We start from the raw sequence: 13,338 nt of genomic DNA, 5'->3' as shown, positions 1-13,338 counted from the left end.
TTGTTTCCAATCATGACGCAAGATAAAGAGCTCTCCTCAATAGACAAAACAACTTCAAATCTTTATCAGGAGCTGGACATAAAAACGAAAATCACTTAGTTCCTGTGCTTGCAAAATTGCCTTGTGTTTCTTTGCTACTGAATGTCTGAGAATGCATTCTGCAATGAGCCTATTGTCAATGTTTATAGATAATTGAATGTTTCAGTTGCTTTCAGTGACATCATTTGCCTCTGCAGTCTATCCATCTGTTATTGATTTGGCTATTACATTTTGCCCTTTTCCCATACTATTGATCAACTCTGTAATTTTTCCTCCAATTGAAACCTGAGAATACCACCTTTTTTTCCCTTTGATAGCAAGTCTCCAGTGTTATGTGTTTCAAAAGGACACTGCTTATTTTTGTAAAACAATATCTGGTTTGTTTCTAAATTAAGACTATAGCTCCTGTTTCAGTTGAAAAGGGAATCCCGCAGTTATATTGGTGAATGGTACCTACTCCCCTTTGTTCATCTCTATGGTGCTTTTGAACATTTTCTGATGCAAAATAGCTGTACATTTATGTAACCTGTAAGAATTCCTCATAGTCATTTATGGTATTTTTTAAATTTTTCATTTCTGTTCTGATATGTTTTTTGGCTACTTTTATGTGTTTTTATGTTTAACTATCTACTAGAAATAAAACGGGATGTGTTGAATGGTCTCTTTTGCAGCTTTTTTTTTAATGTAGGTTCTTATGTTCTAAATGATACTGAATTGTTTTGGGGAAATCTTATCGTTTTACAAAACTATAGCTCAAAAGATTCATTTTTTGGGGGACAAGAACACGATGGAATGGAAATTATATCTATTTCTGTATAATGCAATGGTCATGCTCAGCATTTCTGTAATGTCGGGCTTAACCCTTGTGAGTTTTTCACATGTCTTGTTTATACCTCTCTGACATAAACAGTGTGAAGATTTCCATAATGTCTCTGAAGCCCCTGCACTGCACAAGGATAATTATGTCCTTTACATTAACTACAATTCACTTATTTTGCACGTAAGGTAAAGATGGCCAGTTGTGACCATCTAAGCACTGATTGAGCTGTATGTGTCTTCTCTCTTTTAGAGATGTTTTATCTGTCATTTCCTCAAATTCCTCTCCTTGAATACCACGTTCGGTAAAATTTTATGTTTCTTTTCCTTTTCCTCTCATCAATTTGAATTCTACAAGCTGTTACTACAGCATAATTTACTGTCAGTTTAGAAGACAAGTTACTGTGAAAAAAGTTGTGTTTAAATTGGAATATTATAATGAATCTTAGACTCTTTCATATATGCCTTTAACTGAGTAGGTGCAATTGTTTACGGTATATACAGGATTAGGAAAAGCTGAAACTAAAAACAATTTGGTCCCATTTACAGTACATTTCACATCACAGCAAAAACATTGTACTTCTGCATATGAAAATGGCAAGATATTTTCTCAGCAAATCAGTTGTATAAAAGACATTACAAAAATGATAAAAAAAAACAAATAATTTATCTCCATTGGACCACAAAAAAAAAACAAAAAAAAAACAGTGCCTTAGGAAGTACTGTGATTTAGAATACAACTAGTGGTTTTAGTCAGGTTTGTCACTAAAAAGTAATCTCAGTCACTGATGGGATTTTGAAAGAAGAAGCCAGTGAGTCCATCAATGGACTCGGAATTGATGGAATTTCTTACTCAAATGGCTGGCTATACTGCCTTGGGATCATACAGCATGTCATGATATAGTGAAAATGCTGGCGTCAGTCAAACCACAATCTCACATGGGAGCAAAGCTTAAGGAGCCATTGCACAGTATTATCTTTGGGATGTTTAACATATTGATGAAACAGGACTTTTTTCACATGATGATGTACTGTCTTTTTCTACCAACAGCATTATGGGAAAACAAACAAAGAAAACAAAGGGCAAAATCATAGACGTTCTGTGCAAATGCAGACAAAATGAAATAAGGCTGCTGAATATTGGTAAATCTAGCAATGTTCAATACTAGGTAGAAAAAAACAGCATTCTGGTTGTATACTGTTTGCGGGTATGTTGTACATAAAAGATTTTCACAAGAAAGGAAAGGCTTTGTGCCTCACTGAGCCAGCTGTGTTTGCTGTGAAAAGATAAACACTCTACCATGGAAGGCACAATTCTCTTAGCAGCTAGATAAATAACCCATCTGCTAGCCCCCATTGAGCAAAAAGAAATTCTCAGGATCTGTTTGATGAATAATGAGACGGAAAATGCAGACACTGTTCAAATATGTAAGTGGGCAATGCAAGGTCAACACAAAATCTAGAAGATGATAAAGATTTAAAGGGTGTTTTTTCAGGGCTACCATCTTCTAGTCTGGTCTTGGAGACTAAGGAAGGGTGGACCTGGGCAGTTCTGAGTTGGGAGACTTACAAAGAAAAGTGATTTGCTGTTTCAGTGGTGCTGGTGGATCAGTACATGGTCCTCCTTCTGTAAATTTCAAACCATTGCCTGGTTTCAAACCCCAATTTGGGCACACCGTGCTGTAGATGGTACTGTCTTTTGGATATTGACTGTTTGATCAATAAAGATACAAAGACACTGCTTTAAACTGTAAAGGTTTTAGCCCTGGAGGCCCAGCTAAATCCCGTTTTTGGCTTGGATAGTACTGTATGCACAACCTAAATTTCCTCCTTAATCCAGCTTAAGGGGGGAAAATTGTAGAAGCAGTTTCTCACTTCCAAACCTGATCTGTTGCATAGAAATGCTGCTGGCACATAATAACTGCCACATGTCTCTCACGTGTTAGATGAAGTATGTCGCCTATTATATGTAAAACATACAGAACAAATGAAATATTCACTTATTTTCTCTTTTATATACTTTGCATTTCATATTAATGAAAATGCTTTTCGTACCAACACTGTCAACAACTACCACTTTGATAAAGATCCTGCTTTGTGAAAACAGATAAATTCTATATATTGTATAATATGCAGACCACACATTTATTACGATATGTGTGGAAGGTCCCACTAACTGTGTAGCATGGCTTCGGAGGAGTGGTGCTCATAAAACCCCTGTTAAGAGAAGACCAGCACGCTATTCATTGCAACTTGAACAACATAAATCTGGGGACTAGCAAAACTGTGACTGAGGCTGGAATAACCCTGGGAAAAAATAAATCCTTCCCACCCTGATTTGATCTGTAACCTTTTCCTCGCCAGATTCTCCTGTACACCTAATATTAATTGACAGGCGATCAGCACACTGCTTTATCCCATTTAACCTTACCTGCTGTATATGGGAATGTGAACCAACCTTATCCCTTTAACTCCATGAGAACCATAACCTCACTGTTCTAACAGAAGGCCCAAAACTAGTCTGACTCCACGACCAGCCAGTTAGGCATTATTCCTGTGTTCTGGGCCTTTTTGTACAGGGAAAATGACTGAACACAGCTGCAGCAGATCTTACTCTCCTTGCCTTTTACAGTACGAATGCCTGCAGTTGCTCTCTTTGACTGGCCTCTGTTGCACACCCACAGCACAGATTGATATAGGGAGCTGAGAGACTGCTGTCTCGATTACCTTTGCATATAAATAACTTGTATTGAAGTGAATCTACGTGCTTTCTTCCTTTCCTAAGGGTTCCTCCTAAAATCTGTTAATTTATGGCATATGTAATGCTATCTTAAATTTCTTACTAATTTACAGCTGCAAATAGATTTTAATCAAATTATAAATGTATTACTCACTCATTACAAGGTTTTATAAAATTTGAATAGTTATCATAGTGTGCTAATGCTTGCTACAATCTAGTGTTGATGTACAGTAATTGCAATACTGTTTTAAAAAATATACCTTTATTTTTTTTAACTGTTCTTCAGACACAAAACAGCACAATAAAGAGCATTATAACAACTAGCTGACATAATGTTGGAATAAAAGATCTTTCTTCTACCTAGTGTTTGAAAGTGTACCACTATCAAAAACACCATCATAGACAATGTGAGAAAAAATCTAATAAATTCATATGTGCACTTGGCAGTGGTGGAAGAGTGTAATTTATCTGAGAATCCTAAAAGATTGTTTGAAAACAGTTCAAAGAAACTCTTAAATACTGCTAAGTGGACAGAAAACTCATTGGGTTGGGTAATGTTTTAAAGCACATTAATGTTGCTATATCAAATGAATTAAATGAAAAAGTTTGCGATTCATTTATGTCCTCAAACACTGCATGAATACAGCATATACAGTAGGTGAGATTTATAGATGAGATGATGCAAAGTGATCTCTTGCTTCCAGGGATGTAGCTAAAAACTATTTCCCTGGGCAATAATCTCACAGATACCCATCATTAGTTTCAAATCATCTTGTGTCAGTAGGTATTAGTTTGAAACTGCTGGTATCAGCATCTTGCCTCCAGCAACTAAACATCTCAAACCCGCAGGTTATTACACATCTTTTTCAATTAAAATGAGTAAAGAAAGCAAAACCTATAGACTTATTTTCATTCTATAGATGGCATCACTGTATTCTTTTGTCTTAATGTCTAAAAACTCCATATACACAATCAACATGTAAACCAATTTTTTCCCACCTTAAAAAATGGTTAATATTATATGGAATATTATGAAAATCACTGTTTCAAGGTAGTGATATGAAAAATATATTAAGACTTGAAAGAAATAGCCAGAACACAATTTCAAACAGAAAACAGATTCAAATTGCATTTTGTTGAAAGGGAATTGTGGTGAAGGGTTGATAAATAATGAAATAGTTAAGCTTGGAACTGCTTGTCATGTCGGGATGGAGTTTTCTGAGGAAGGGTGGGGTACAACACTTGATTAAAATTATATGAAAACAAGCTATAAATCTTAGATGTATAAGTGGGTGATTTTCCTTCCTGAATTTAGGTTTCCCTCTGTAAAAAGCATAATCAAGAAATAATCAGCTGAGGTAATTTCATAGATAGGCAGGAACATCAGTGCAGTCTGGGGTTGATTGAAGTGGAAAAGTTGCTTAATCTAGCAATGCTGAGCACCGTCCTGAGATGCACATCCTTTGAGGAGAGCTGTGACTTTCCCACTTAAAACCCTGTGGATAAGTCAATGTGATTAATCAGAACTGCAGTGCGCTAGGCCTGTTGAGTCCAGTCATGTTTCACACTTCTTACATGATTGTCACTGAGGAGAATCGCAAAGGAAACATTTTTATAGATGATTTTAAAGCAATATATTTTCATAAAGAGTGAAATTCCCCAAGTTTAAACAATGCGTTTTCGTGTTTTTTCTATGTATTTTTTTAATAGTTTATGCAAATCGAAGGCCATATTGCCTTCACGCAACTAGGAAAAGCTGGGAATCATGTAGAGCGATAAAAGAAATACTATTTTAGCATGCAGATGCAATTTAATGTGTCAAAAGAGAGGAGAGAGGGGAGGGTAGGAGATCAAAATCAAGCAGCTGAAAAGGGCAGATGGAGTCAGAGATATTAAAGCAGTGCACCGCAGAGCTGACGCGCTGAGGCTTAACATCTAAACTGGGGGCGATTGATTGGTGTAAGAAAAAAAGTCAAATACATCTGAGGGGAATAAAAACCTGTAGGATACTAAAGACAGTGTACAATGTTATAAAGCTTTTACAGATTTTTCAGGATTTTACTTCTGTCCACTTGAAAACTATAAGAGAACACATGTAAAATATATACTGTATATTTCAAATTTTGTTTTATGTTTCGGAATTCCATGTAATTCTTGTGAAAGAAAGCAGTGCTTTAAATTACAGTGCACTGTCATGTTATTTTACCATACTCAAATTTAGTACATCCAAATAAATGAGTAAACAAATATTTTAGCAATTCATAAAACCTACACAGGCTTTTGCCCTTAATCACTGACCAATTCAACTGTTGAAGACTAATACTGAAAGAGGATGCGATGCAACTGTGTAAAATATAAATCATATTTTTGTAAGTATGCACTTATAAAGCTGAAATCTTTTTGTTGCACTGTTAACTCATGGGTATGAATTCTCTGGTATGGCCACATATGCGCAGTAAGAAACAGCCTGTTTGCTCAGATGTGTGTTCTGAGCTCTGCCAGGTTTAATGAATGCCATTTAGTTACATGATCAATAATGATCATATTTTTGTAAGTACTGTATGCACTTATAAAGCTGAAATCTTTTTGTTGCACTGTTAACTCATGGGTATGAATTCTCTGGTATGGCCACATATGCGCAGTAAGAAACAGCCTGTTTGCACACAGGTGATGTGTGTTCTGAGCTCTGCCAGGTTTAATGAATGCCATTTAGTTACATGATCAATAAAGATGAGCGGGCCTGCCCCAGAAGCGGCCATGGTTACAGATACTCATTGCGTGACTGTAAGGGGACCTGACTGTACGGTATTGCCCCAGATCTGATGGTAAGCTTACCTGTGGACACTTGAAAGTGATCCATGCTGTGTGATTAGCCTTGCCAAGGGCAGAGGGATGGAACTGAACAGGGACTCTGGTCGTCGAGTGTGGCGCCACAATCAGCTGAAAGGGAAGAGTTGGGAAGGATCAATACTTGTTATTTCGAGTGAGATCCTCTTTATGTTTCACAATGACAGGAAAATTTTGATGTGATTAATGTGTTATGTGCAATGTTTTCACCCTCTGGAGTCTGCCTTGCCTGTTTGAATTTATTAAAGGCCATTTGTCTATGAGGCTTTGACTGCTTGTCTGAGCACTTTAAATGTGTATGAGCAACCCAGGTTTAATGAAAAAATCTTTAACAAATAATGCTGTATTAAGAGTATACTAAGATTAGTAAGCATATTTTACATCTGTACGGAATCTATAAAGCATGCAAAACATAAATAACTTTAATTCGTTTTATAGCATTAAATCTAGCATGATTTGTGATGATTTATATATTCGTTTTAAATTTAAAAGCAAATATATTCAGTTATTTACATCCTTGAAGAATTAATGTACACAGATGGGTATCTGGAATGAAAAAAATAAATAGAAACTGCAAATGTCTGCAGTTGTTTTCTTTTCATTTAACCTGGATAATATTCTAATATTCTCTCTCACTATTTTTCCTCACTCAGTTTTTTCAAATGGAAATCTAACATTCTATATTAGTAAAGTTTGTTATGTTTACATCCATTATTTTGCTAAAAATTCAAATCTGAACTGGATGAAATGGCAACTTTCTTTTAAAGTCTTACAATAAATATTGCATTGCTTAATTATCATTATACTTAAAAAGAAAAGAAATGATTTAGGAGAGGGAAAAACACAGTTGTGCCTAACAGTGAACTCTAACTATTATTATCCAGTTTTAGTATGCAGAGAATCTCATTAAATAATAAGCAGAATAAAACTGTTTCCAGCAGTAAAGGTCAGCTGAAGCTTGTGTCTGAAAGGAACTTACAAGAGCTTAAACAAGAAAGATCACTGCTGCAGGCTTTTACAAAAACAAAAAGAACACTTATCTAAAGCCAGGGTAACTGTAATGATGGGTCTTTGTTTTGTGAACATGCTCCTTTTTCTAATTTTAAGATATCAACAATGTTAGTGTCATTCAATGAAATCTCTGTCTCTGACACTTTCCAGAAGTAATCCTCAGTATAATAAGAAAGATTGCATTTTTTTTACTTACTGGTCTCTTAGGATCTATCTCCACAGAAAAATTTCTTGTGTTACTGTTGAAAGTTTCCAATTCCAAGGTTTCATCTGTAGGATTAACTAAAGAGATAAACTCACGAGTCCATCTGTGGAAAAGGTAATATCCGGAAAATTCAAGGATTTTGACTTAAATTCAAGAAAAATTACCCTTTTAAATAATATTAGGCAGAAGTATTTACAATTCTGTAATCATGGTACTAACTGCTGTTATTTTTTCATTAAAAAGAAATTCCATTAATATATTTTGCATCATAGAAATAGGTAAAGTAAATTCACTGTTTCTCAGGACTATCAAGTTCAAGTGTTACGACACAAAGAAACACCAGCCTGTTATCTTTAAAGATTTACTTACTCTCTATTTAGTTATTCTGTCAATATAAAGTATCGTATATTCATTATTATCTATTCAGTACTTTCTAAGGGGTTTAATAAATCATGAGCCAGATTAACAAAAAATATCAAACAATCAGCTTCCTTCACAAACTAGTATTTACCGTAAACCAATGATCGATGTTACAACTGTACGAGTGCTTTAAACTTTCAATTCAATTCAATGAATTTTCATATAGCACCTTTCACAACAAGGTTGTCCCAAGGTGCTTGAACAAGTCATCTTTTTTCACGCTACAGATATGTCATTACAAAAGATGTCGATTATAGTTGTCAAAGTAAAACCACCAAAACCTCTGCCTCTATATCACATTACAAAATGTGTCTGCTTCTGCACGCCCATTTGTAGCTTAATTGTAAGGAGGGATCCTCATGTTCGATTTTGTAAATATGGATACAATAAAGAAATCTCATTCAGAACATTAGAAAGAGTGCAAATTACAGTAAATTATAAACTCATACAAATTATAGTCATTCAACCTATTTCCTTATGCTCATCTTGGAGAGGAAGCTGGGGTATGCGAAAAGACGAATTCCTAATGAAAGAAATTGTATAGGGCTAATAAAGCAACATTATTATTATTATTATTATTATTATTATTATTATTATTATTATTATTATTATTATTATTACATTATAATTATCTGATAATTTTGTAGCTACGTAAATCTAGTGTTTCTTCCAGATATGTTCTTAAGGAGCTAGGAATCTGGCCATCCACCAACTGGCTGGGAATTTGGCCTCAACCAGCCTGTTCCAGATACCCACAACACCTTGTGTAAAGAAACATTTTGTGAAAAACCTTCTGGGGTAACTTTCAAACCGACTCAACACCCCGTGGGCCTTTATAATCGCTCCAGATTTCATGAGTTTTAGTCCAGATGTTTTAGTTTCCATACGAAATTGAAAATCCTGCCAGAAAAAAAAAAAGTAGGATACCAGCAACTTTATGGATACGCAATAAAGACACACTTTGCCAATTCAGTGCCCAGAGGTGTAAAGCTAGCATCAATCCAAAGCTGAGGTTGGGGTTTGATGGCAATAGGTTAGATTTAAGGCACTATTGCTATAGTTTTTTAAACTACAGATACACAAAATAATTTCACATGGCATAAATAGAGAGAGAATGGAAGGTGCCGCCACAGCCATTATTGCTGTGTTCTTTTAATAAACTAGATACATTTGATCAAAAGTGGAAAATACAATGTATAAAAAGATCTTATGTATTATATATCTTAAAGCTTATGTATTATTTAATGAATATACACGTACAATGATGTCTAAATGTAGAAACATTCACTTCAACTGGCATTTATTGTATTCTAAACAGAAAGCATCCATCCACCTACTGTTTTTTCTAACCACTTCTTTCAATTCAGGGTTGCTGAGGAGCCAGAGCCTCTCCCGGCAAGCACATGGCATAAGGAAGGGTACACCCAGGTTTCCCACAAGCCAGTTAACCTACCCATAATTGATTTACTGTGGGAGGAAAGAGGAGCACCCAAAGGAAACTCAACATACAGACTCCACTCAGATAGTACTCCAGGTCTGGAATTGAGCAAGGCATTGATACTAACCTCTGTCCCACCGTGCTGCCCCAGAAGGTAGGCACTTGACATTAATCAGTAATGGAACAAGTAATAGGTTTATTCCACGCAGAAAAAAAAAGAAGAAAGAGAACACAACGTTTCGGCAATGGAGCCTTCTTCAGGTGTCCTGAAGGTTGACACCTGAAGAAGGCTCCACGGCCGAAAGTTGTGTTCTCTTTCTTCTTTTTTTCAGCATGGAATAAACCTATTACTTGTTCCTTTGCAGCTTACGCATGCTGACACAGCTACCCACCTGAACTATTAATCAGTAATGTGCAACAGGCTTTATTAAGATATAAATAACCATATAGCTGCAGATCTCTCTCTTGTTCTCTCTTCGAGCAAGTTCTCTGTGCACATTATTTAGAATCTGAAAAAAGACTTTCAAGTCTCCAGTCAGTGTTAATCATTACTCATACATTCTATGTGCCCTGATGTTAACTGTGAAGTACAGGTGCCCACCCACGGTACGGTATATGAATGCATTTCTGAATTATTGTAGGTGTAAAGATAGTGTTATGCAAGAATAATTCCAATCCTTAGAGCTGAATGAAATTCAGCATCGAAAAAGCATCGAAAAAGTACGCATTGTGGCACAAACACCATCTACACAGTTCTATGGTATCCTCCCTCAGGTATTATTTTGCACATAAGACCAAGTAAGGAAGTCAGAATCTGATTCACGGTTCACAGTTTGGGAGGGTAATGGCTCAAACATGGATATTGGCTCAGCAGAACCTAGTAATATACAAAATACCACCCTTCCATGTTACAAATAACACCATGTTTAGTGTTCTACTTAATTTACAAATGAGTAATTGCGTACAGTAAAAGTACCAGCTGGTTTATGTTAATATTCGGTTATAATTTAATTTTATGGTATAGTGTAAGTGGGGTTGTGTTAAAAAAGATTAGATGAATGTTTACTTGGATATCAAGACCTTGTCACAACAGCCATTTTTTAATGTCTCAGACCAACACTCTGACTACTGCAGAATTGGAAAAGTTGTACCTATTCAGATTAGGAATGAAGTACTAGTAACTTCTAAAAGAACAAAAGCATTATGTACGTTTGACTTAAATATGTTAATACAGACACCAAATTGCCATGTTAAATGACGTTTCAAAAAAACTAGAATGAGTTTAACTTTTTGATTGTACTTTGTTTTCTTTATTTATTTATGATGATGAATTAAATGTTATTTTATGAAAGTGTATAAAATCGTGTTCATAAAAAAACTAGAATGATTTGACAGAATTGTTTCTTTTCTAAATATAAAACAAATCAACAAGCCTTTATCCCTGTGCATTGTAATGCACAATACCACCCCCTTTCATATATTTTACAAATCATTTCATTCCTTTTTTTTGAAAGGTAGGGAAGTACAACAACCTAAGATCAGAATTTGCCATGAAAGGATACTTCTTCAAAAGTATCAAATGTAACTTGTAGAATCTTCAAAACCATATCTTTCATGAAAGCAGTACATCAGATCTTTGTGGTCTAGAAGCAGATCTGTTACAACATATACTGTACAGAGGAAGCTCTCACAAGTACAAGTGGCATTGCTTTGATGTTTAAACCATGAATGTTAAATTCTTATGGCAAGTTCACTGTCAGCTTAGAAGGAGGAACCTTGTGGAAATGTTTTCTGACAGCTATACAGTAAAACTGGATGGCTTAAGTAAGAAATGAACAAAGTAACTTAGGCTTAGTCCCTTCTCTGCCACAGTGGTTCAAAAACTTCATTACAGGCATTTAAAAAATGGTTCTGATTCACTGACTGTTTTTGGAAAACAGTTACACAGCGATTACAGTACAGCGATTTCAATTACAGCAAAATATGTACTTACTTCCCGAGCTCACATCTGCACTCTGGAAGAGTTGTTGGCAAAGGTCGGTCAGCTATTAGTTCCAATTCATACCAGAACTCTCCTACAGCATCAGACTGGAATATGACACTGCACAAAAGAAGGAGTCAAAAAAAGGAAATTACTCATATTTTAAACAGGGATTTTCAACCAGTGCGCATGGGTTACTAATGATTCCAAACACAGAACAGAATTAAAAGTACCGTAGCTCGAAACTGCAGTACTGTAGCTATGGCACAAAGTAAAACGGCTCACTCTCCAAACTTACTGTTTGACTGTAATACACCCTTGAACAGGCAGGCACAGAGAAGCTCAACAAGGCAAAAGCACAGTGAGGGAGCTGGCTGGGCCTGCAGAGATCCACCGCAGGAGCCTATTGCAGAGGAATTCTTTTTTTTAATACAGGGATCTAGATGGATGGGTTCTGTGGTCCTGGATCAAAGGTTACTGAACACATTTTTTTTTATTTCTCTAGAACTAAGATGGCTAATAAATATATAGATTACATTAAAACACTGACTTCCAAGTAGAGTGCGAAATTTCAAAATCAGTAAAATGACAAACAACAATAAGACAGGAAAAACACAAAAGACAGATTAAGCGGTATTATTCTTTCTTATCTGAACCAAACAGAGCACAGAACAACCAACAGGAAAACTGAATGTTCAAAGGTTTCCAGGATTTTTTCCCCCTTTTGATCATTTAATCATATTGTTTTGTAATACTGATTGAAATGTATTTTTCTGGGCCATGCCTTGCATGTTCAGAAGTTTGGTAACACCAAATTATTTTGCAGAAAACCCACTAATTAACGGAAATTCTCATTGCACATTTGACACAAAAGCTTTATTTTGTGTGTATGTGTGTAATTTAGGGTTATATGGTAAAACCTCTTCCAGTGCCAACATAACAAATGATGGGAAGCAGTCCTGATACAAACACACTACTGTTAAAAAACCCAAACAGATGCTGTGGCAGAAAAATAATCTGTATAAAAACATTTGGGAATATGTTTTCTTAGCTTTGACGAACATTAAAAAATAAAAGCAAAATATGACTTCATAAATAATGTACAAAGAGGGAAAAGAACAAAAGGATGTTACAAAATTAGACTGCATTAGACTGCATTAGACTGGTATTAGACTGCATATGGATAAATCATGTATTTACAAATTAGCAATCCAAGCAATTACATGCACTTGATAATCAGATAATAAGTCAAGGCTAAAACCATAAGTTTCTTTTCAATATCTTAGCTCCAGAGTTACAGATACTGAAAATACTATACTAAGTGCATATACTATAATCCTATACTATACAAATACTATACTAACTGCAAAGAAACATCAACAACTTGTAAAGGTGATTAAGTTTGCAAGGCACAAGTTTTGTTTTTATAAAGGTGTGTATCAATCTTTCAGCTTCAAACTTTAATCTAAGATTTGATTTCAGCACTATCATCAACAGCACTGATGTCACCAATTTTGCAAAGTTTATATTGGGAGACTGAGAATAACTTTATTCTTGCCACTGTTTAATTTAAAAGGGTTCTGTAGAATCATAGTGAATCATCAGCACATCTTTAAATATGTTAAAAAGTCCCTGAGTACTGTAAAACCTGACTAACATGTTCAAAGAGTTTACTAAATAGATGCAAGATGAGAATCTGTAAATGAGTTGTCACTACCAGTATCAGAATTTATGCAAGACAAATTAAAAACGGTACAATAGTTGTTAATTACTTAGCATTCCTTGTTATTGTTTTAGCATAGGTGTGATAGCAGCAGATTTGTAAACCTACAGGAACAAGC

At 35.3% G+C, this 13,338-nt stretch overlaps 1 protein-coding gene across 4 annotated transcripts in view; it reads right to left on the bottom strand.

Annotated features, from left to right (window-relative positions):
* The window catches only part of LOC102694899 (cilia- and flagella-associated protein 47-like), a 208,134-nt gene that overhangs the window by 55,757 nt on the left and 139,039 nt on the right, over positions 1-13,338 (bottom strand). For all 4 annotated transcript variants that reach the window (XR_011181613.1, XR_011181614.1, XM_069178726.1 and 1 more), the window contains exons 53-55: positions 11,510-11,617; positions 7,650-7,761; positions 6,431-6,535 (exon numbers count right to left, since the gene is read on the bottom strand). Coding sequence is in view for 2 of the 4 variants with exons in the window: in XM_069178726.1 (XP_069034827.1) it covers positions 6,431-6,535; positions 7,650-7,761; positions 11,510-11,617 (325 nt within the window). In the remaining 2 variants the exon portion in view is untranslated. The remainder of the gene's footprint in view (positions 1-6,430; positions 6,536-7,649; positions 7,762-11,509; positions 11,618-13,338) is intronic.

Source organism: Lepisosteus oculatus, chromosome 15 (assembly GCF_040954835.1).
Source record: "Lepisosteus oculatus isolate fLepOcu1 chromosome 15, fLepOcu1.hap2, whole genome shotgun sequence".
Taxonomy (NCBI): domain Eukaryota; kingdom Metazoa; phylum Chordata; class Actinopteri; order Semionotiformes; family Lepisosteidae; genus Lepisosteus; species Lepisosteus oculatus.
Note: the sequence above shows the minus strand (reverse complement) of the source record. Positions and strands in the feature narration are given on the sequence as shown.